This window comes from Trametes versicolor (assembly GCF_000271585.1).
Source record: "Trametes versicolor FP-101664 SS1 unplaced genomic scaffold TRAVEscaffold_6, whole genome shotgun sequence".
Taxonomy (NCBI): domain Eukaryota; kingdom Fungi; phylum Basidiomycota; class Agaricomycetes; order Polyporales; family Polyporaceae; genus Trametes; species Trametes versicolor.
The window spans coordinates 725,918-748,018 of NW_007360326.1; the positions used below are offsets into that span (position 1 = coordinate 725,918).

The following is a 22,101-nucleotide window of genomic DNA, read 5'->3' on the forward strand; positions in this document are numbered from 1 at the left end:
GGAGGGTGTCTCTGTGGAACTTGCGAACGGCTCAGTGCGCAGGCCTCGACGCGCGGCGGGGGCTGGGCCACATCTGCGCCCTTGGCAATGGAATCCGATCCCGCTGTATTTGTTCAACAAACCCGTCCGCGCGAGACCTGGCAGTTCCCAAGGGTGCGCGGATGCAGCGCGAGACAGCACACCGCGCGCGGCTAGCCACTTGCCATCCTCGTAGGCGAAACGTCGGCGCATGCTGTCCCCCGCCCGCGAACCCACGCACCCTCGAGCTCGCGCGCAGGGTCCATGTGGCTGCTAAGGGTGCGCGGCGCAAGAAGTCCAGAACGCCGCGTACCCGAGACCAGATCACGGCAGAGCACACGATAGGCATTATTTGTGGCAACGATCCGTGTATTCCGACTAAGTTACATGCCTCCTCGGAGGGCATTACTAGATACACGGGGTGATGGGGCGGGCAGACGATAATAACGTAGTGTACGTATGAATTCAGGCGGGACACTATACGCACGTAATGTAACAGATTAGGCGGGAAGTCTACTACGCATACGTACGCGGGCATGCGGCAAAACACTTGCAATGGAGCGGGCTGTATCGAAGGCGCGCCCTGGGAGCGATGTCGATGGATGGACGGATGAATGGGGCGGGAAGGATGAGGTGCAGGGCGTCGAAAGATGCGAGGAATAAAAAAAATGCGCGGAATGGGCAAGCGATGCGTGGGTGCGGGTGGGTATGTATGTGATGAGGACGTCAGAGAAGTTGCGATCGACAGGGCGCGAGAGCGAGGCAGGGGAGTTCGTGCGGTGCGGGAGGCGTGCGGTGGTGGAGGCTAGCGCGGGCAATGGGAGTGCGCGCGGCGGAGTCAGGGCTCGGAGTCGTACATGACGGCCTCGCGGCACGCGTCGTTTGCTGCGAGCTCCCGCCCGTGCTGCTGGAGGCTCTCGAGCGTGGTGAAGCCGGCGTCGCACGCGGGACAGGAGTGCGCGCTCAGCCGCCGTTGTGACCACGCGGGGCGCTCCAGCGGGGATATTGAGCGCGAACGCTTCGAGGACTGCGAGGACTGCATGCGGTGAGCATGAGAACAAAGGGGATATAAAAAGGCGGCTGCTCACTGCATCGTCATCGGAGTCGAACTCGACATCACTGCTGGCTTTTCGTTTGCGGGAAGAAGAGGGGGAGGAGGACACGGGCGAGGGCGGTGGCACTGGGGGCACAATGAGGACGGGCGGGGCGCGCCACTGGGTGTGAGTACGAACCTGGCATGGACTCCTCGTCGTCGTCGAACACCTTTGCGAATCCCTCTCTCCATGCGAGCACCCTGTTGTAGCGGGTCTTGTACGTGTCGTCATAGACCGGCGCCTGGTTCATGTCTACGTCCGCGTCCGCGTCTGCATCCTCTTCGGAGGAGCAGTAGGACGAGCAGACGGACTCGTCCTCCTCGGAGGAGGACTCGGAGGAGTCGTACGAGGACGACGCGAAGGAGCTAGAGGCGAAGCTGGAGATGTGGGAGCGGGGCGGGGGCGCGGGGACCTCGATGAGTTGGATGACCTCGACGGTGCGCTGCTGGTGGAGGTAGAGGTGGGGGTGCGCGTCCTTGGCGGCGAAGGCGGGCGTGGGGAGCGCGAAGGGGTGCAGGGCTTGGTTGGCGAACATGGGGGGCGGCGAGCAGCCTGAGCGTCGGCGGGGCGGAGGGGGGCGGTGGGATGGGCTGGGCGGGGGCTGGAGGCATTTTATGAGGCGTTGGATGGGAGAGGAAGGGAAACTCTCAGGACTGGCCCATCCGGATTCGGACCTTCTCGAAGCGGCAGGAGGGACGCCCCAGATCCGCTGCGCCGAATCAAGATAAAATGCGATCTCGATCGCGCGCGCCTTCCCAGCCCTTCCCACGCCCTATTTTCCCCTCCTCCGCATTCAGACGCCCCGAGCTTCGCATCCTTCTCATCGGCGTTTTGGCGGACGCTCCTGCCCTGCCCACAGCCGCCGCACCCCTCCTTCCCTCGCCCCGACCCATCTCCGGCCCTCACACGCACTGCAAACAATATTCCAGCCTCCCGCTCCACATTCGCTGCATCACATGATGATACATCCCCGCGCTGCACATGCGCCAGTGACGCTACACTGTCCCTACGCCTGACCGCGAACATGACCACGCCGTCTGCTAATTGTCGCCGTCCGTCCGCCCGCCCCGCCCCGCCGGCGCCAGTGCAGCCGACCTGCCCATCGCAGGCTGCCCGCCGTGTTCCGCCCTGCATGCTAATTGCGAATGTGCCACTACCCCAGCCCGTGAGAGCCCTTACGGCCGCATCGGCGCCAGCCACGCCTCAGCCGCTTCAAATTGGTCGATCAGCTCGCGCAGGACAGCGCCCTCAGAGTGCAGCTGCCGCATGGCCGTGAGCGTCTGTGCGCGCGCGTACGCAGGAACGGCACGGCGGAGGGTGGCGAAGCATGTCAAAGAAAAAATTTCGGGACGCATGACGCGTGGTCAGCACCGCTCCGGGGCGCAAGAAAGAGGCAGGCAGGCGCTCACCACATCCCAGAACCGGAACCCGCGCTCGACCTCGAGCTTGGGGTACTTCACGCCGGGGAACGTCTCCTCGCAGATCTCGAGCGCCATCTGCTTCGCCTCGCGCACGCCGTCCGCGTTCGGGTCGCGCACGCGCTGCCGCCCGTTGAGGTGCGTGAGCGCGTCGAGGTACACCTTCGCGAGCACACCGAACCCCGTGTTCACCTCCGTCTGGAACGGCAGCGACAGGTTCACGTCCAGCAGGTCGTCCCGCGCGCGCCGCGCATCGTGACGCAGAAGCATGTTCAGTGAGGTCACCTCCAGCAGCGCGCGCAGGGCGCGTGTGAGCGACCGCACGAAGGAGTTGAACACGAGCAGCTCCCGTGACAGAGGCGCGGACCACGGTTGAGCCTTTTCACGGGGCGGGCGACGATCAGGCGCGGGCGATCCACCACGAGATCAGATAGTTGCGGCCGGAACGGAGCGAGCGGAGGCGGGAGCCAAGATGCGAGCAATTGAGCACGGTCCGTGAGCAACAGCGCGCCGAGCGGTGATACGCGACGAGAGACCGCATACCTTGAAGTTGAGCGGCAATATGCTCAGCACGCGCATCACCAGCAGCATGCAAGACTTTTCGTCATCTGGACCAGGATGCCAAAGGAAAGACAATCATCAGCGGGGCTCGCGCGGCGGTCGCTACGATCCGTGGGAACAAAAGCGTACCGGTACCGAAACTCGGGCCACCGCTGAAGGCGCGGCCTGACCACAGGTGCCCGTGCATCACGCCCGCCCGCACGAGCTCCAAGAACAGGTACAGTGGGTCCTGGAACTTGTCCGTGAGCCGTGCGTTGCGGAGCGCGGTATGCATGGCCCGGGCCAGGTGCGAGTGGACGTGCGTGTTCAGCAAAAACCTATCGGACAGATCGCCGGTTAGCCAAGCCTTAGCGGACGTGCCTGCAACATGTCGCCTGAACAAAACAACACGTACCCGCGCAGCTCCAGGAAGCGCCAGATGACATTCGCCACGATCTCGTCTTTCTTGTCCAACCCCTGTGTGGCCTTGATCTTTGTCCGCGCAGCGAGCTTCTCCGACACGGTCGCGCCGAGGCATAGGGAGAAGTCGATCGTGGACGACTGCGCACGAAGGTTCGGGTCCGCAAAATTAGCGACAAGCGTTTATTAGCTCGCGGCCGCAGCAGGTTTCCGGAGTGGAGCACTCACGTTCTGTCGTCGCAGCTCTTCCTCAATAACCGCGTAGGGGACGTTCCAGCTGGCCACGCGCTCCGCGAGCTGCGTGGTCTGCTGCGAGTTGTGGGAGATGGGCTTCTGCGGCGCAGACTGCTCGAACCAGAACTGGCCCGTTACTTTCCGCGACTGCCAGAACGGATGGAGCACGCTCATGACGAGGGCCAGGGTGGTTGCACGGGGGCCGGTCTGCCCATCCGTGATCACCTCCTTCACAAACCGCCTGTATTCCGTCGTCTCGCCGTTGTCAAGAGGCGGGCTTTCGATGATTTGGCCAGTGGTAAGCCAGATGAGTGCCTGCGGCCCGAGCAGGCCACGCGAGAGGTAGAAGTACACTTCGTCAGGTAGTCGGTGCGTGAAGATCTCGTGGAGGTCCGACGGGATGTCCCCCGCAGTCGGATGGTGGTTATGGTGGTTCTGATGTCCGTGCGCAGGAGTGGAGATGGCGATCGGTAGAGGCGTGACGGCCCCATCGGAGGAGAGGATAAGGGAGTACTTGATCATGGAGCGCGTACGCGCGTAGATTTCGGGATATTGCATGGCCTTGACGTGCGGTTGGTCTGCGAGTGCGGAAACCGCTGCGTAGCCGGACTTGTAGTACTTGACCATGTCGACGGTCGCCTTCAGAGCCTGCTCATGAACGGTTGCCGGGAATGGGGGCGAGTGCTCGAACCCGAGCAAGATGCCAATGTCCAAAAACTGGTCTTCTGTGACACCCAGGTCGTTCGTAATTGACCGCTTCGAGACATAGGAAAACGTGGGGTTCGCGGAGAGCAAGTCCACGGACGTGATGACCTTGTCCACGCCGGGGTAGAGGAAGGTGTCCGTGGGTCCGTAAATAGCGTGGATATACGCTTTCGGGTGACGTTGCAGGTAAATCAACTGGTAGTGCACACACAAATGTTAGCACCGCGACTGGACGCGTTCGCGAGACGCTGGACACGTCAGTTGACGAGGACGTACTTGGGCCCATGCTACATATGGCGCGACCACGAACTCGACGTTCCGGTGCTTGAAAATCCTCAGCACAATCTTCCACAGATCCCACGTGTGGAGGTTGCTCCGTCCCTCAAATAGCTTCGTCGCCGCGTCCTCCTGGCCTGCCTCGTACTTGGACCACGCCTCGCGCCTGTCCTTGCATGCCTCGGTCTGCTCGAACTGCTGCTGTTGCTGCTGCTTCGTACGACGGCTTGGGAGGAGGCCATTGAAGACGAACACTGGCTTAATGCGATATTTTTCGAGAGCGCGGAGGTCTGATTCGATGCGCGTGCTGAGTGCGAGAGGGAGGCCGCCCGTGGCAGCGAGAAGAGACTCCCGCGAGGGCGGGTTCTCGATCAGAGTGGTGAGGTAGTAGGACGCATCAATGCCAAGACGCGAGTCGGAGAGGACAGACAAGGGTTGGTTCTGGAGGTGCTTGCGCTCGGACAAGTAGCCTGTTAGAGTGCATGATTGTAAGATGTGTTGCTCGCGTTCATCGCGCTCGACCGCGGTTCAATCTGAGCGGAGGTTGTGCTTACTATCCAGGTGCTTTATGGGCATCGTATGCTACAGGAGAAGAATGAGCGTTTTGCGGAGGGGATGCTGTGCGGGACGGGACTGAGAGCGTTGAACACAGCGACGACGTCGAGAAGCAGCGACGGCGGCGGGCTTACGTAAGCTGCTATTGAGGCTGCAGCGAGGCCGCTCGCGTGCAAGTACTGCAACTCTCTTCCCTCCTCATCGCTATTCCACAGTCCCTCGCCTCGAGCATCTCTTGTGCCCACATCATGTCTGCTGCTGTCGTATGAAGCGCTTTGTTCATAGGAATCTAAAGATGGGGCAAGAATCACCACACCTGAGAATGGTTTCACCCTGCTGATTCGAACCACCGCGCACCGGTTGTGGTGCACCGACATCGTGCCAACCACAACTCAATGGCACCGCAACGGATCCCACAGATGACTGCCTAGAATTTTTCTGTACTCACGGCGTAACCAGGAGCGATGCTGGACAAGATGAACCACCTGGATACCTTGTTCTGCCATGCAACTGGGGCTCTCGTGGGAGGAAGCCGACTACCAAAATACACCGCCATCGCAGCCCCGTTCACACCATATGCCACGCGGAGCTGCCTCTCATGATGTTCTGTGCCAGTCTCCGCGAGCAAGAAGCCCATGTAACGAGACCAGTTCTGATCCCGCTCCACCAGCGTATGTTGCCCTCGTCCCGACGGTCTTCGCCGCGACGTGGGACGGGCTACCAATGCTACCGCGCGTTTCGGATTGTGCCCTCATCGGCGGCATCGTTCTGGCGCTCCCATAGACAGCTACCCTGGACTCGGGACTGCCCCCTTTCGTTCTCGAGATGCGATAAACTGTCGATGTTTCCCGATGATGACCCCTCCGTCGTCCCACGGACGGTTCGCGGCCCAGCACCCACTGTCTTGTTTCGTACGGATGTGCCAATCTCCGGACCAACATCTCGCGCAAGGGAGCTCGATTATCAGCTCGCCCCTCCAGGCCCGTACCCGCCGACATGAGATGCCCATGGGAGCGATCATGCCACCGTTGATGTGCATCCCGCTGTTTTCAGTGAGCATCAGCAGTTCTCTCGTCTGCACACATCGGCAGCTCACCCGACCGCTCTCCTAGCTGCTGATGCTATCCGCCATGGTACCTCAGTCTCCCGACGTGTTCGGCGATCGCGAGAAGCGGTCTCTCCTCGCGCTGCCTCTCCTTGCTGGGAAAGGGGACACGTCTACGCATGTCTCAATCGTCACCGAACAACGATGATGCATGATCAACACATGGGCATATCCGTAAACGAATTCCCCTCACCGTGGAACGCCAGCATGCTCGCGGCGTTTCGCTTTATGACACATTCCGACATGGTTCCTGTCTCGTGTAGACTTGTGCTCTGCCTCGGAGAGCATATGCTTCGTCCGCCGGCACCTGCGCGCGACCGTTTGCACGATTCTGGGCATGCTGAGCTCTATCCTTAGGTTCGTAGGCGTCTCTGCTCCCACGTGAGGGGAGCACCCTCCCGCTCTCACGATACGCAAACTTGGCTGATGATCTCAGTGCTGCCAGTTTCACAAGTACGTCTTGGCTCCTGCATTACCCCGCACCCCGCATCTTTAGGTTCGCCCGAGAATTCGACGATATTTCCATGACGGTTCCCCCGCACGTCCACGCCTCCTGGGTACAACGCCCTCACTGTGGTCAAGGAGAAGTGGATCGCATGCGCCGTACCGATGGTGACAGGCAGCTACGTACGTGATAGACCCGCATTCTCTCATCTTCCTGCTCGGCGTAACCTTGGCCGTCTGCGGTCTGACGCTTGTTGCGTTGCAGTCGTCCCGGCACGGAAATGAATGTGCTCCCAGGGGCCCACCCGAAGGCGGCAGGACACAACTTGACGGCCTTAATGAAAGAATTGAAGCAAGCTGTCAGCCTGCTTTTCCGCCTGCAGGTGCGTGCGTGCACGGCCGCATCCCGCACGATCGTCCAAGCGGGGCAAGCGCCATGCTAATACATTGATAGCTGTGAGCATGGCTATATTCGTCGGGCCCGCTCCCATGCTGCGGCCTGCGCCCGGAGCTGCGCCGAGCTCGTGCTGCACCCTTCCGCCGCCTCGCGCCCAAATTTTACAACAAGCTGCACACGGGGGCCTGCAGGAGGACGCTCTCGAGCTTCGCGCTCCCACGGTGGGGAGCGATGCGCTGCGTTTACCGATTGTCGGCCGCACCATGGTTAACTCGCGTATGACGCACGCCAGATATGCTCTTATTGCAGCGACGCACCGCGCGAACGCCTTCCCCCGCTTGCGCAATGCGCAATCTCGGGGCGGGAGAAGGAAGAGAAGAGAACCTGGAGGAAGATAACTGGGGTCACTGTGCATCATTGCATGCGTTAACAAAGACGGATGACGGGGCGGTGTGTGGGTCCGTCTGGTGCATGTGCGAGCACCGTGAGTGCGCCCACGACCGTGCTTGGAGTCAGCATGCTTGCGCCAAGCGGCGATATGCTGGACCCAAGCACGGACGCAGGTGCAGCACAAACTTGGCTGACCAGGGGGCTCGTGCTGCTTGGCGCTAGTGGCAGGCACTAGCAGCTTGTCCGAGGCCGAGGCGCTGGGAAGCCCGAACATCGTGTGCTTCTGGTCGTTTCCCCGAGGCTGGCTTCGGTCGCAGTTGTTTCCATCTGTTCTTCTAGCTGGCTCCCCACAGCGACCTGGCCGGATGTCATCTGAGCACGCTGCGACGCCATTCGAGCGCGCCCGCTGATGCGCGCACCATGCAGTCCCTCGACGCCCGCGCGGGCTAGACGCGAGGATTATTCGGGGTCGGCTGCATCTCGTGTTTCGGAATCTGCGATACGTGGTGGCCCGTTGGGTCGCTCGTGCCCAGAACGTATGTGTCGGGCTTCTGCGAGTTTGTGCCATGTGCGACGCCGATCTACTGAATTTACCGCGAGATCCTACTCAGTATGGGCAAACCTTCCCCAGATCCGGCGCCTGCATCGCCCCGCAAAAGCCTCCTCGAGCCGGGCCGACCGTAGCCCGGAGGGGATCCAGCCACGCACAAAGTGCTGATGAGCTCGTATAATGGCTTGTAGTAAGCACGCTGTTGGCCCGCTGACCGTGGAGTGTTGCTGACCGTTGCTATCCATACGGCGGCCCCGAATGATAGTGTATCAGGGGCGTAACGCTCGTCCAAAGCATGCTGCGCCTGTCACATACTAGGGTAAGTAAGCGTGCTTTCGGGGCTCTAAGACAGTGGCACAGTGTCGGACGGCATGGTCTTGTTGATTTATTTCAGATGACGTCGGTGCCACACCCTCATTTTTACCGAAGCGCACAAACTATCACGATATCATCAGAGGCAAACGCAAGCAAGCCTGGCCAACATCGGGTACCTTGAGAAAATGGTGGCGGAATGCATATCCCGTGCGTTGGCCAGACGCGAGACGATGCGACTCAACATGCAGTTTGCAGGCCCCTGACCAGGAACCCGAGCTCCAGCCGTTGCCAACGAGGCGTAACTACCGTGGTGGTAGGAGCATGCTCAGGATGTCCCTACGGAATGTCTGAGAGTTTGGTGCGTGCAAGTTGCGAAATTTACAGGACACAATCCCGTTTTCTACAGCTGCCGAAGCGGTCAGAAGTTTGTCTTGTACCACTTCAAGCTAGTGCTCCTCGAGAAATAGTCGTAAGTTCAACGAGGTCAGACGTCCTCAAAGCGCTGACCCATGTGTTATTGTCGAATCAGCACAGCACAGAGCACGGAACGTATGATCATGTCATGCTAACGTCTAGCCTTTTCCTACAGTGTCAACCATCAGCACCGGAGTCCGCGGGCTTAATACGGCGCCGAACATGCATACCTCGCTTGTGTATTGTATGAAGTCACCATAACGCGCTGATTACCGCGCGCGTACTTCAGCACGGCGTCCGAATCAGACACGACAAGCCGGAGGTGTGTGCAAATGATTTTTGTCGCTTGCCAGAACGTGGTGATCCCCACATGTGAGCGGCCTCAATATCTCACGGAAAGGTGTGTGTGCTGCATGGCCGTTTGGACTTCCCGTCAGGGTCGTCCACGCTGGGACACGCACTGACCTTACAGTCGTTTGCAAATTAAACTGCAGTGTCCGCGCGCGCGAAAACCTGCTTGGTTGTGTTTGGCTCCCCAAGAAATGTCTAGGGTTACGCTAGGGTTAGTGTCCCAATATTAATATCGCACCTCCATGGCCCCCCCTCTTGGCGACCAGCTTAAGGAGCGTATGGTGGAATGGCGCTATGTACACGACAAATCTGCTTCTGAAATCGCTGAACTAGCTGGCTGCTCGGAGCGTACGGTGTATACAGTCTTGCGCAATCACCGAGACTATCAGCAAACAGGGAACCCTTTCGCGCGCACGCGAGGTCGCGCACGGATTCTCGACCAGGGCGACATCACCTATGTCGCCTCTCTCTTACAGGCCAATCCCACTCTCTACCTTGACGAGATCCAGGAGCGACTGGCGGAGGCTCGCGGTGTCGAAGCCTCTCTGGCTACGCTTTCCCGTGTCTTGCGCCGCCTCGACATCACTCACAAGCGCGTCGCGAAGTCTGCCATCGAGCGTGACGAGCTCGTCAGGGCTACCTGGCAAGCGGAATACGGAGACATCCCCGCAGAATCATTCGTTTGGCTTGACGAGTCGAGCATCGACAATCGAACAAGCCAGAGGACAGAGGGATGGGCACCTCGCGGGGTCGCCTGCGTCCGGCGTGCAACATTCATCCGTGGCGAACGATTTTCGCTCTTACCTGCACTTTCACTGGACGGTATTATTGCATTGGATATCTTCGAAGGATCAGTGAATAAGGAGCGCTTCATTGCCTTCGTGCATGGGGAACTGGTGAGTACCATGTTCATTGTGCTGGGAGCTCTTCGCCGCTGACCATGCCTTCCTCAGGCTCCCAAGTTGACCCCCTATCCGGGACCACGCAGTGTGGTGGTCATGGATAACTGTGCTATCCACCACGATGAAGAAATCCGCCAGATTGTGGAGGTTGAATGTGGTGCGCATAAATCATGTTTTGGGGTTCCTTGGACGGTTGACTGACTGCACTGCTGGCTCGCAGGGGCCCGGCTCATCTACCTGCCGCCATACTCCCCCGATCTCAATCCCATCGAGCAAGCATTTCATTCCATCAAGGCTTGGTTGCGGCGCCATGAAGTGCAGGCACTCAATCCGGATGCTCGACCTTGGTTGATCCATCAGGCCGCTATGTCTGTAACGCCAGAGGACGCTGAAGGATGGGTGCATAACTGCGGGTATTCATGAGCGAGTCAATTACAGTTTGTCCTCAAGTAATGTAATGAACATATCATATGCTACGTGGAATATTATAAGGAGTGAGTAACGGGCACATGCACCATTGACGAAACCTGAAAGCATCACAAACCCCGACGCTTCTTATCCTCCACACGAGCCACCCACTCCTTGCAGAATAGCTGGAACTTCCGAACCCGACCCTCGACTGCCCCAAGAACATCACAGAGGCGAGCGACGGGGACCTCATTCATGATGTCAGGCGTCAGTTCTAACTCCATCAGCGCCATCTCTGCTCCGCCCATATCGATATTCTTTGCAGCAAGGAAGTCTGCGATGCAGACATGAAGCTCTGTGCCTGGTGCCGGGGACGGGGACTGAGGCGGGGGAGGAATGGGTCGAATGCGCTTTGGAGTGGACGGAGCAGAGACAGAGGCGGTATCAATAGGTGCGGATGGGACCTTGGGCGCAAGCTGGCTCGTGATGAGGGGAATCATTGCAGCCATGAGCAATGCAGTGAGATCGTTAGATGTCGACGCTGAGCCGCTTGCAGTGGGTGGACGACCGCGCGGCCGGTTGACGTTCATTCGACCGTCGCGCAAGCCATCAAAGTCGACCGTAGTAGGTGGCTGATGCTTCGTCGCATCTGCAGCTGACTAGATGATTGCGTGAGTAAGAGCGTATCCTTCGCTGCACAAAAGCACTCACAATTGCCGCTGCCCATAACTTCAACTTACGGCTGTTCAAACCAAGGTGGACGCCTGCTTCATCGACGTAGCAGAACCCCGGCTCGCCATGCTCGCCTTGATGGCGTTCACAGGCCCACTTTGCCTTAAGCTGCAAGATCATTTGCCCATTGATCTGAGCTTCTTCACTGAACAGCTCCAGACGAGGCACCTATCGCAATGTGAGCGCATATTAGAGATGACGCAGAAAGGCGAATACCTTGTCTCCACGATGAAGCTCTTCCTCATCATCCTGCAACGCCAGCATGGGCGGAATGGCCTGCCATGGGGGCGTTCAGTAAGGCAAATATGTCCCATTGTGGCGTGCTTGGGTGACTTACTCGCTTGCGAATACGATAGCCATCCATTAGATCGAGATCGAACTCGATGTTCACGTTACAGCTAGCCCTGTTCTTTCGCAGGATGGCCACCTTCGTAACTTCGAAGTCGTGGTCAGTGTCGACAGTCGATGCACCTGACTTTCCACCGCTAACGGATAGTTAGTAAGGCTGATGTGGATGTTAGATACAGTGACCAGACGCACCTCGAACCTGGCCACCATATTTTCACGGGGGGCCCAGTCATCGCACCAGCGCAGTACTGGTCAGCTAGGTCATGGACAGCGAGGGCAGCATGGATGAAGTTGACGCGTGAAGCACCGTCAACGAGAATATGGTCCGACTTGACCATTTTCTCCTTGACTTTCTTCGTCACACCTCGGGAGGCCCGGCTCCCGGCCACCGGTACTGTACTAACGTATAGTATCGTGACAGAGACCAGATGCCCTGCGCTGTGCACGGGTACTGATACAGAAACAAGTGAGCATCAAGCAGACGAAGCGGACGGGCCATTACTGACCTTCCAGTGGCTCGGCGTCGACGACGCCAGACTCGGCCGCTACAGGAATGGCAGCGCCAGATGCATCTGCAGCGGGTGGCGCAACTGCTCCATGGACGAGCAACGCTGCAGGAGGGGGAGGACCGCCGGCGACCTCTTGTTCAGCGATATTGGCAAGAGGGTGGCGAGGGAGACCATGAGCGACGGCAGGGGGCTGAGCGGCGGCAGGGGGATGAGCGGCGGCAGGGGGATGAGCGACGGCGGCGGCGGCGGCAGGTTGAGCGGCTACGGCTGGTGCGGCGGCGCGAACTTGAGGTGGAGGGGGCTCCATGTAGGGCGGGATAGGGGGGTATCCTGCTGCGACGCGGTCGCTGTTCATCTCGTCGAGACTCACATAGAAGCGTGGCGGATATCTGGCGCCATCTGACAAGCACATAAGTACACGGATACAAACGGTCAGATGGGACTTACCCATCCATGCTGGATGGCGAAGCCAGTGCTCAGAGGGTCATCCCCCGGGCATAGCTTGCTCATGGCGGTCGCCGTCGCTAGCGTGGATGCGTGCCATAGCGGGTAGGGGTACGGGGTATGGGGAGAGGTAGATGAGAGTGAACAGGAAGAAAAGAGAGTGGCCGGCGCGGGCAGTGAGCGATAGAGAAGGAAAGAAAGGAGTGAAAGGGGATGGAGGAAAGCGGACTCACTGGGAGCCCTTTTATACCCGCCGGGGGAGTCCCTCGTCGCTGCTCGACCTGCCCTAGGCAGGTGCCGCGCCGCTGCCCCTTGCCCGCTGACCGGCCCCGAGGTTGGCGCGAACCCCGCCGTCTGATAGCAGAGCAGGGTCAGTTAATGACGGTGAAATCCCTGTCCCTGAAGCCTGACTGCTAGATCAGGGGATTTTTGCATACGGAAACCACACAACGTACATGATTTGACCATGCATGTGCAGAATCTGCCTGCTCGTCTTCGTCTGGTGGCGGAAAGGAGGAGGAAAGACGTCGAGAGAGGGCAGTCCTGGTGGATGTCGAGTAGACGGTGCGCGGAGCGCCACTAGGGAGGCATGGCTTCTTAGCGCATGACATCATCTTCTTAGATCGCCTGGTAAAGGGACTGCCCAAAAGTGGAATTTCTAGTAGATGCGCCTCCCTAATATGGGTTTATCTCTAGATCTGGCCTGGTACAAATAGAAGCAAACAGGCGCGCGCGCGCGCGGACACTGCAGTTTAATTTGCAAACGACTGTATTGATCACTCCAGTATCTCCGTCGTCCGATGTGTGCTTCTAGGCTTTGATAGTTCATGCGTCGACGGCGTCATGGACAAACGCGGGCATGTCCGACAACCGCGAGGACCTCACTAGGGGTGCTGGCCAATCCCGTCCAAGGTATGACAACTCGAAGTAAGCAAACAAGCTTCAGAACCATTCACCCAATTTCGACGGCCCTGCAGCGCGTGGAGGCTGTGTCTTCAATCATGGAGGATCGCCCAACGCCCGCTCTTCTGGAACGCGGACAGCGGACATTCTGAGAGAAACAGGATAGAAGCGAAGAATACCGGCACGCCTACGCGTCTGCTAAGGTCTGCTACGGTGTACTCTGAGTAAAACACCGGCTATTTATGTCTAACCAATGTTTTGAATATAGATGTAAGCCGCGTTGAATATTGAATGACGGCGGGGGTGTATCCGACGAGCACCCCGGACTGGGCCCGGAGAAACCAAGCGAAAGGGAGAAAGCATCAAACAACTCCTATTACCTCAGATTTTGGACAGCGTATCGCCCGCCTAGCTCAATCGGATAGAGCGTCAGACTCTTACTAGCGGGTGATCTGAAGGCTGCGAGTTCGACCCTCGCGGTGGGCTAGTGTTTTTGCTTGCTCAGAGTCGACCTCTCTTTTAGGGGTTTGTGAACATACGGCTGCTTTATGGCCGGCACGCTTTGGCTTGTGTAAGAGGGCGTTGAGATGGGACTGAAGATGCGGAGACAACCCTTAGCACGGCAGGCCCAACCACGAGACCTACCAAATCGGGACGAACGCGGCCCGATCTTCAAAATGAGATGGAAAGCATTTGATGACTCCGAGTGCTTGCGCTTGCCGGTGACCCTCATCCGCCCAATTATCCTCTGTACAATATGGCTGGCGCACTGATAGACAGCAATCTGCACGGCCTGCAGCTGCTCAACAGGGGCAAGGTCCGCGACGTCTACGCCACCTCCGACCCGAACCTCCTTCTCTTCGTCGCCTCGGATCGCATCTCCGCCTACGACGTTATTCTGCGCAACGTTCGTCCGGTCCCCGTGTTTTTCTGCCGCAAACACGCTCACGGCCCTCCCCCACCGCTACCGCTGCCAATATGACACCACGCCCGCTGCGCAACTGCACGAACACACCGCCGGAACGGAACATCTAGGGCGTACCGGACAAGGGCAAGGTGCTCACGCAAATTTCGCTGTTCTGGTTCAAGAAGCTCGGGCATGTCATCCCCACACACTTCGTCACGGCGGACATCAGCGAGATGCCCGCCGAGGTCCAGGTGCACCGGGAGACGCTCGAGGGGCGCGCGATGCTCGTGAAAAAGGCCAAGGTCGTTCCGCTCGAGGCGATCGTCCGTGGATATATCACGGGTACGTCGTGTTACTCTCCGCGTTTAATGGACCGTGATTGTGAACAACCGCATTGCAGGTTCCGGATGGTCCGAGTACAAGAAATCCGGTACCGTCCATGGCATTCCGCTCCCGGCGGGCTTGGTTGAGTCGCAACAACTGCCCGAGCCGCTGTTCACACCGTCCACCAAGGCCGAGCAGGGTCAGCATGACGAAAACATCTCTCCCGAACAAGGTGCGCGACCGTGATACCCGCCTGCACCACTCCCCTTATTTTGTTCTGCATCTGGGAGGGACGTCATGCTCACTCTGTGCCGCCCCGCAGCCGCCACCATCGTCGGCGCGGAGCTCTGCGCCAAGGTCGAGCGCGCCGCGCTCGCACTCTACAAAGAAGCCGCCTCCTACGCGCTTACGCGCGGGCTCATCCTCGCGGACACCAAGTTCGAGTTTGGGCTTGTCGGCGACGAGCTCATCCTCGTCGACGAGCTGCTCACGCCCGACTCGTCGCGTTACTGGCCCGCGGCGGAGTACAAGCCGGGCGGGCCGCAGGCGAGCTTCGACAAGCAGTACCTGCGCGACTGGCTCACGCAGACGGGATTCCGGAAGGGCCTAGAGGGTGGGCCGGAGGGGAGGGAGGGCGAGGGATGGGTCATGGAGGAGAGCGTGGTGGAGGGGACGCGGAAGCGGTACTTGGAGGCGTTGGAGATGTTGACTGGGTCGGGCCTGTAGGTGCAGAAAGAAAGAATGCGGTGTAAAATTTGTAGTGTATCGTACAGTAACAATCGGTTACAGCTGCCATAGCGAAAGGGACGGTGCGAGACTCGAGTGAGATGCTAACGACAGGCGTATACGACGTGCGACATTATTGATGCGTGATCTTCATAGAATATACTACAAGGATCTGCGTGCGGTGTAATTTCTGAGCTTCCCATAACGAAATCTATGTGTGTTAACGACAGCGAAATCAAAGAATGTTTTACCAGCCACGCGCAGTACTTTAGAACTTGTGCACGGTCTGCGACGCAAACTTGCTGCTCGCCCGAATGACGGGCCCTTTCCACATCAATACCTATATTCCCGTGGGAAGTCAATACATGCACCAAGGACAACGAATGACCACATAGAAGACGACGACGTACGAACGGTATGGGGATCATGGCGATCGCAATGCACCCGAAGAGCGTGTTGCCCCAGTGGTACGTGAGCCGCGCGAACATCTGCTCGGTGAACAGCGGGAACGCCATCCCCATGAGGTTGCCTGCACGACGGGGGGACGGAACGGGGGCGTCAGCGACCATCAGGCTTCAGTGGGAGCGCGGGAAAAGGAAGGCAGCGGGGAAGGCGGGAGCGGAAAGGGAAGAGGAAGAGGAGGAGGGAGAGGAAGGGCGCGACGTACGGCAGAGACTCTGTCCGGCGAGCGCGGAGGACGCGAAGATGCCATAGCTACCAGGGGCAGGGGCCGTCAGCGCGCGTCGGGGATACCGGGAGTCGGGACAGGCACACGTACCAGTCGGCGAGGTATGTGAATACCGCGACATACAGGACGAAGAGGGCGGTCATGATCACCTAGTGCAGGCACCGATGGTTAGCGTGGGTGCAAGGGTTGGAATGGTATAACCTGGCTGTCGGTACTCACGAAAACGCCCATGGCCATTCCCATCCAGTGCACGGACTCGAACGTGGACCATGCGTAGATGAAGATGCCGGCGGGGAAGAGGACCGCGCCTAGGCAGGCACTGAAGAGACGTGCTTCTGGGCCACGTTTCGGCGCATGTTTTCTGTGAAGAAAAATGTTCAGCCCGACGTATACCAAGTAAAGGATGGGAAAAATAGGACATACGTATAGAGCTTCTCTTGGTATAGCTGTATAGCCAGTCCTGCGAAGCAGCCAACACTGATCCGCGTGTCAGATATGGCGTATGCGGCACGGGCATGAACAACGTACATCATCGTAGCGAATACGGTACCCGTTTGTCCAGTGTTGAAGTGGTGGATCGTCCGGAACGCCGGCGCGATCGACCTGGACACCGTTCGTCAGTCCGCTGAATCAGGATCAACGAAGGGTGACCACATACTCTACGAGCACATAGAGAATACCCCAGGCAAAGCCCACCCAAAGCTAGATACAGGATATAAGCGGTCGTACGATAGGAACACAAAAACGCACAACTTACACTGAAGGCCGCAACCACGGGTTCGGTAATGAGTAGGTCTACAGAACCGCACATAACCGGTTAGAACGCTCCCGCACCACATACATGGCGCCCTTACAAATGGGTCGTGTGCACGAGATATAGATGAGCGTCCGCAGGCTCGCGCGCTCGTCCTCTACGCGCGCACGGTAGTGATGGTTGCCAGTATCCTTGCGCAGCTTCTTAGCCAGCCTGGTCAGGAGGACGCCCGAGCGCGTCTCCTTCATGCATATCGGCACCGCGATGACGAAAATGCCGGTCCAGCTAAATGCACGGAACGTCAGCAGCACGCCCGCAAACCATTCCACGCCGCGCATCGCAAACATACATGACATGAATCCACTGGATCCAGCGCCATTCGAGGCGCGGATCCTGTTCGATCCAGCCCGAGGCGACGCAGCCTATGCCGGGCCCGGTGAGCGCCATGATTGCGAAGAGGGACATCGGCATGCCGCGCCTGCGGAAACTGCGTCAGACGCGAATCAGACGATCCTGAGTGCGGACTGGCGTACTCATGCGGGGCCCAAATGTCCGCTATCGTGCCGCCGACCATAGTCGAGCCGGTCGAGCCGAACGCCCCGGCCAAAAATCGGCCGACGATGACGGTCTGGATATTCGGGGCGCTATGTCTGGGATCAGTATGCACGGAGGGCGCAGAGGGGGACGGGACGTACAGTGCAATCATCAGGTGCATCAAGAGACAGCCGACGCCGCTGCAGAAGTAGAGCGGCTGTCTGCCGAACTCCTCGCTGAATGAGGCTGAGACAAGGGGGACGATGGCGAAGCCGAGCGTGTACATGGAGAGCCCGATCGTGGCCTGGAACTGAGTCGCGTTGAGGTCGCGGATCATGGAGGGAACTCCCAGAGCGTATGCGGAGGACGAGGAAGCTGCCGGATAACCGTTTAGACGCATTCTCCGCACACTAGACAACTATACGCACCGACGATGATGGAGAAGAAGGACGCGGTAAAGGTGATGAGCCATTTACGCGTGTAGGAGAAGTTCATGGGATCTCTTGAGTCGACCTCCTCGAATTCGACCTGACATGTGTGCAATCAGCGAGTGTCGAAGAACCGGGGCACCGAGGACGATCAGAGAATGTTCAGAGAAGTCTCAAACTCACATAGATGGGCTCATCCGAGTCCTTTTGTGAGCCTTCCTTCTCGCTTGGGCTCTTCTCGTGATGGTGCTTGTGCCCGATGTAGTCGCTCAACTGGCGGGCATAACCCTCATCTAGAACATCGTCTGTCGGTCTGTCAGACGGACGGATGCGGGGGTCCACAGCGTCATGGACACTCGCGAGGGACCTCCTGGCAAGACTGCCGGTCTCAGTCACGACCACGTCCTCGACGATGGTGGACTCTTCGTCGGTGGGCTTCATGGCGGAGCTGGACGTGGTGGTTGGAGAAAGAAAGCCGGCGGAGGGAGTGGCTCCCGGCACGAAAATAGCCCTAAGGATACGCCTGTATTCGTTGATCTGAGCTTTAATGACGCCCCGCGCTGAATAAGAGTCATCCCAGCAAGTGCCCTGCGCTGAATCAGTCATCAATAATCTTAAGCAGTGGCGGCCGGACGCACGGCGGCCAACGACATGAACGGGCGAAGACTTGTGCATGCCAATTGCCGAACGCCCGCCGGGCCTATACTGGCACTGCCTTCCCTGGTGCCAGTCCCATCGGCTCCCCGCGAAAACCGTTCGTACCACAGCGCGTGTGCTTTACCGTGGCGCCAACGAGTCATATTGCACATGTGCCTGCGGGTGCTGCTGCTGCTGTCGCCTCTCGTTTTTCCGCGCTGTGATATCCCCAGTCGGAGGCCGAGGAGCCCTGGCACAGATCAAAACGCTCCTCCGTCCCAGGTGATGCGATGGCGGCCGTAGAAGCTTGCGTCGGATCCTAGGATTGGCGCACAGGTAGAAGCGCCCCTCGGCTCTCTCCGGCTCTCCGCGGACCGGTCTGCTTGTCCTTGTTGTCCAACAGCCTTAGAATCAAACATCCGCACACAACCGCCTGCGATTGCGTGCACGTCATAGCTCTCGTCCTCTTACTAGGCCTCCTAACCTTCATGCTCTGCTATTTTTAACCCGATCCATAGACTCTTGCTTCCACCCTAAAAAATTCCGTAGGTTTGTTGTTCTCCCACTAGGCTAAGCCAGAAACCTCCTTGCGCAGGCTCACGGTCTCCATAGGGCTCTCTATGTCACTCGCATCGTGCTCGACGTCCTTGCGTAGGGTGAAATTGCCGCGAGTTAGGCGCGGTTTCTCTGGCAGTGCAAGCACAGTACGAGACGATCTCCGTGCACTCCTACGAGAGACGGCCCAGCCCGTGGCAGTTGTCACCTCCTTCATGGACCCCACAACGTCACAAGCGACTACGCACCCAAGCCGCTTCCACGGCGCAACCCTCTCCTCCTTCAGCTCCATCTCCATGGACCCACATCCGCTTGTTGCCTTCTCCCTGCGAATACCCTCCCGCATGGCCACCTCTTTGACGTCTGCGCACTCGTCCACAAGCCTCTACTCTCACATGGTCATCAATATCCTCTCTGAACACCAAGCACACACAGCCATGCGCTTCTCGCGTGCGGACCTCTATCCTGAGCCCTTCGTATCTTTGCCGCACTCGCTCACGGAAGAGGGCTTGCCGGTGTTGGACGGTGCGGTTGGTGCCCTGTCCTGCCGCCTTGTCGCCGCGTCATGGCCGCTGCACGACTTGGAGTCGCTCACGGGAGATGGGAAGGACGGAGCACCTGAGTGGAAGGGAGAAGGGGTTGCGTCGGAGCTGTTCATCGCGCAAGTCATACGCGTCGAGCACGCGCCGGATTCTGGGAATGGGGTGCGCCCGTTGCTGTATCATCGTCGCGGGTACGTGACTACTTGCGGAATCGAATCACAGTCAGACACGAAGCCGTCGAGCTGAGCAATCCACTTCTCTGCCATCCCCTGCCCATGACCTCCCATTACCACTGCCCTGCCGCTCTATTCACGAAGAGCTATCTGGCGAAACAAGTCGCGAAGTCTCAGAAATAGGGCCCACCAGGGTTTAGACGTTCAAGCCGCTGCCAGATCGTAAAGCTCGCACTGTCGAAGGCTCCGCCTGCGAGCCTCGCCATTAAGCGCAATCCCTGTGATACGGCAGTGTCTCCGTCATGTCGTCTGCCTCGGAGAGGGCGGTGACTCCGGAGGGACCGCTGCCGGACGCCACAACGTCCGCTCAATCTGGTGAGAACAGGTCGTATTCACGCGGCTTGATCCAACCCGGAGTATAAGGTGTCCAAGGTGTCACCCAGCTTGAGCTCCTGGGTCCCGTCTACTGCGTGGTCCCACATAGAGGCTCCACGACTTTTACGTTCGATACCGATGCCCTCCCGACTGCGGCTGCGCACTCCATCGTCCGCCCTTGGCTCCATGAACGGCCTCGTCGCCACGGTCATTTTCACAGCGATCTGCTACCTGTCGGCGAAAGAGCGGTTCCATCTGCAATCCAGTGACGAGGAAACCCAATCACATCGAAGGCGGCTACATCATGTCAACGGCAGAGCCTTCAACACACGCCAGAGTAAGAATAGCAGGTAGGCTGTTACCGCGGGGGCACAGAAGCGGGTCGTTGACCCCAGTGCTATATGTATAAATGTAACCCCCCCCCTCCCAAGAAGCCTTGAACACGTATCGGGCACGTTGTCAGCCCCTCCTCCATCCCTCTCATTCTTGCTCAATCTATTGTACCAGTCAAGAACGTAGGTATGAATACATTCTCTTCCTAGGAGAGTACTCACTGACTTGCAATTGCGACCACTAGCATGCCCCGCTTCTTGAACACGATGTCAGGCGAGTTTGAGTGGCACGACGATCCGAAAGACATCACCTACGCCATTCTATCTCACACCTGGCGTTCAACGGAACACGGTGGGGAACAATCGTACCAAGACATCCAAACGCTTCAAGCTACCGTGGCCGCGGAGCTTCAGAGACAGAAAGCTGCTGTACTGGGCGAGTTGAAGACCCTCGGAAGCGTGAAGCCCACGCTCATTGCACGAATGTCCTCCGGGAAGACGCTTCCTTGGGGTTCCACGCACTCCTCCATCATGTCACATCCTCAGCTCTCAGACAAGATCCGGGGGGTCTGCAAGATCGCGCGAAAGGCTGGTTTCCGGCTTGTCTGGATCGATTCCTGCTGCATAGACAAGTACAATGGCGCGGAGCTCCCTCCGGCCATCACCTCGATGTACGAATGGTACATGCTCTCGACCATCTGTTACGTCTACCTCGACGACGTCCATGACAGCTGTGACCCCGATGCCCTTCGACGCGCTTTCTGTCTGAGCAGGTGGCACTCACGGGGCTGGACGCTGCAAGAACTCGTTGCGCCGGAACACGTCGTATTCATGACGAGGGCATGGAGCGTCTTGGGCACCAAGTTGGGGCTTGCTTCGATCCTGGCTGAGGTCACTGGCGTCAACTTCGATATCCTCACAGGCGCGGCCACCGTGCACTCCGTGAGCGTGGCACAGAGGATGTCGTGGGCGGCGAGGCGAACGACGACGCAGGTCGAGGACGCGGCCTACTCGCTTATGGGCATCTTTGATGTTCATATACCGCCGATCTATGGGGAGGGCACCAATGCATTCTTACGACTACAGGAGGAGATCATGAGGACCATTCCTGATCAAAGCATCTTCGCTTGGGGGAACGGGTGCACCCTGCCATCCCTGACGGAATATCACGTTCTCAGGAACTCCGAGTCCTACGGGGCTGACTGCCCCGGTCTACTCGCGAGCTCTCCACTCTCTTTCATGAATTGCCGCAACATCACACCAATCACGCCCTCCCATTTCGCATCACGCTTATGCTTGGAAGAAGACGAGGATGTTCCACCACTACTCTGTGTTGTCACTCCGCAAGGCATCCGCCTGAGGCTTATTTGTGTCAATCTTGCAGAGATCCCAGACGTCATGGAGGCAATTCGAAACAGCAGGGGCACTCTATGTGATGGCTGTTTGGAGCTCGACTTGGCATACACATTGGCCCTTCTACAGTGCGAAGACGAGGACGGCTCAATCATCGCTCTTCCTCTGCGCCAGCCTAGAGAAGGAGCGCGCGATGGGCGAGGGCTGTTCATCGGGACTCACGTCCAATGCTCTGACCAGTCTTGTACCAGGCCGTTCCATACCGTCCGTCTCGCAAAGAAGGCGTTGACCGAGGCTTTGCA

General features: G+C 58.6%; 8 protein-coding genes and 1 non-coding gene across 9 annotated transcripts; 6 read left to right on the forward strand and 3 right to left on the reverse strand.

Annotated features, from left to right (window-relative positions):
- Nucleotides 1-452: 452 nt before the first annotated feature.
- On the reverse strand, nucleotides 453-1,665 carry TRAVEDRAFT_58639 (uncharacterized protein). The gene is made up of 3 exons (XM_008040448.1): nucleotides 1,251-1,665; nucleotides 1,107-1,198; nucleotides 453-1,054 (listed from the first exon to the last, which is right to left on the reverse strand). The coding sequence occupies exons 1-3, from the start codon at nucleotides 1,645-1,647 to the stop codon at nucleotides 857-859; spliced, it is 687 nt and encodes a 228-aa protein (XP_008038639.1). The 5' UTR covers nucleotides 1,648-1,665; the 3' UTR covers nucleotides 453-856.
- An 8,349-nt stretch (nucleotides 1,666-10,014) lies between these two features.
- TRAVEDRAFT_124639 (uncharacterized protein) lies at nucleotides 10,015-10,329 on the forward strand (the record flags this gene model as incomplete). The annotated part of the gene is made up of 2 exons (XM_008040449.1): nucleotides 10,015-10,122; nucleotides 10,180-10,329. Coding segments are annotated over 2 exons (258 nt in total), but the record flags the coding sequence as incomplete, so codon positions are not given.
- A 27-nt stretch (nucleotides 10,330-10,356) lies between these two features.
- TRAVEDRAFT_123539 (transposase of insertion sequence) lies at nucleotides 10,357-10,551 on the forward strand (the record flags this gene model as incomplete). Its single annotated transcript, XM_008040450.1, has 1 exon — nucleotides 10,357-10,551. A coding segment is annotated over one exon (195 nt), but the record flags the coding sequence as incomplete, so codon positions are not given.
- A 113-nt stretch (nucleotides 10,552-10,664) lies between these two features.
- On the reverse strand, nucleotides 10,665-12,609 carry TRAVEDRAFT_124552 (uncharacterized protein; the record flags this gene model as incomplete). Its single annotated transcript, XM_008040451.1, has 7 exons — nucleotides 10,665-11,195; nucleotides 11,248-11,436; nucleotides 11,485-11,544; nucleotides 11,606-11,753; nucleotides 11,809-12,054; nucleotides 12,227-12,524; nucleotides 12,573-12,609. Coding segments are annotated over 7 exons (1,509 nt in total), but the record flags the coding sequence as incomplete, so codon positions are not given.
- Nucleotides 12,610-13,874: 1,265 nt separating this feature from the next.
- TRAVEDRAFT_t80 lies at nucleotides 13,875-13,958 on the forward strand. The gene has a single exon. It is a non-coding gene; the product is annotated as a tRNA-Lys (tRNA).
- Nucleotides 13,959-14,229: 271 nt separating this feature from the next.
- Nucleotides 14,230-15,429, forward strand: TRAVEDRAFT_20372 (SAICAR synthetase; the record flags this gene model as incomplete). The annotated part of the gene is made up of 4 exons (XM_008039901.1): nucleotides 14,230-14,379; nucleotides 14,508-14,721; nucleotides 14,780-14,935; nucleotides 15,026-15,429. The coding sequence occupies 4 exons, from the start codon at nucleotides 14,230-14,232 to the stop codon at nucleotides 15,427-15,429; spliced, it is 924 nt and encodes a 307-aa protein (XP_008038092.1).
- A 268-nt stretch (nucleotides 15,430-15,697) lies between these two features.
- Nucleotides 15,698-18,274, reverse strand: TRAVEDRAFT_122955 (MFS general substrate transporter; the record flags this gene model as incomplete). Its single annotated transcript, XM_008040452.1, has 15 exons — nucleotides 15,698-15,769; nucleotides 15,840-15,958; nucleotides 16,097-16,143; nucleotides 16,208-16,266; nucleotides 16,337-16,478; nucleotides 16,541-16,594; nucleotides 16,646-16,720; nucleotides 16,776-16,819; nucleotides 16,875-16,912; nucleotides 16,972-17,156; nucleotides 17,221-17,349; nucleotides 17,405-17,515; nucleotides 17,567-17,780; nucleotides 17,834-17,933; nucleotides 18,017-18,274. The coding sequence occupies 15 exons, from the start codon at nucleotides 18,272-18,274 to the stop codon at nucleotides 15,698-15,700; spliced, it is 1,647 nt and encodes a 548-aa protein (XP_008038643.1).
- Nucleotides 18,275-19,161: 887 nt separating this feature from the next.
- On the forward strand, nucleotides 19,162-19,770 carry TRAVEDRAFT_106324 (uncharacterized protein; the record flags this gene model as incomplete). The annotated part of the gene is made up of 1 exon (XM_008040453.1): nucleotides 19,162-19,770. A coding segment is annotated over one exon (609 nt), but the record flags the coding sequence as incomplete, so codon positions are not given.
- A 922-nt stretch (nucleotides 19,771-20,692) lies between these two features.
- On the forward strand, nucleotides 20,693-21,577 carry TRAVEDRAFT_124855 (HET-domain-containing protein; the record flags this gene model as incomplete). The annotated part of the gene is made up of 2 exons (XM_008040454.1): nucleotides 20,693-20,842; nucleotides 20,993-21,577. Coding segments are annotated over 2 exons (735 nt in total), but the record flags the coding sequence as incomplete, so codon positions are not given.
- Nucleotides 21,578-22,101: the final 524 nt, after the last annotated feature.

Bases quoted from the DNA above. Each gene is read 5' to 3' on its own strand.
- TRAVEDRAFT_58639 (XM_008040448.1), bottom strand. From the start codon at position 1,647: ATGTTCGCCAACCAAGCCCTGCACCCCTTCGCGCTCCCCACGCCCGCC. The intron at 1,199-1,250 runs GTTCGTACTCAC...TTGTGCCCCCAG, and splicing joins CGACGAGGAGTCCATGCCAG to TGCCACCGCCCTCGCCCGTG. The intron at 1,055-1,106 runs GTGAGCAGCCGC...CACCGCATGCAG, and splicing joins TCGACTCCGATGACGATGCA to TCCTCGCAGTCCTCGAAGCG.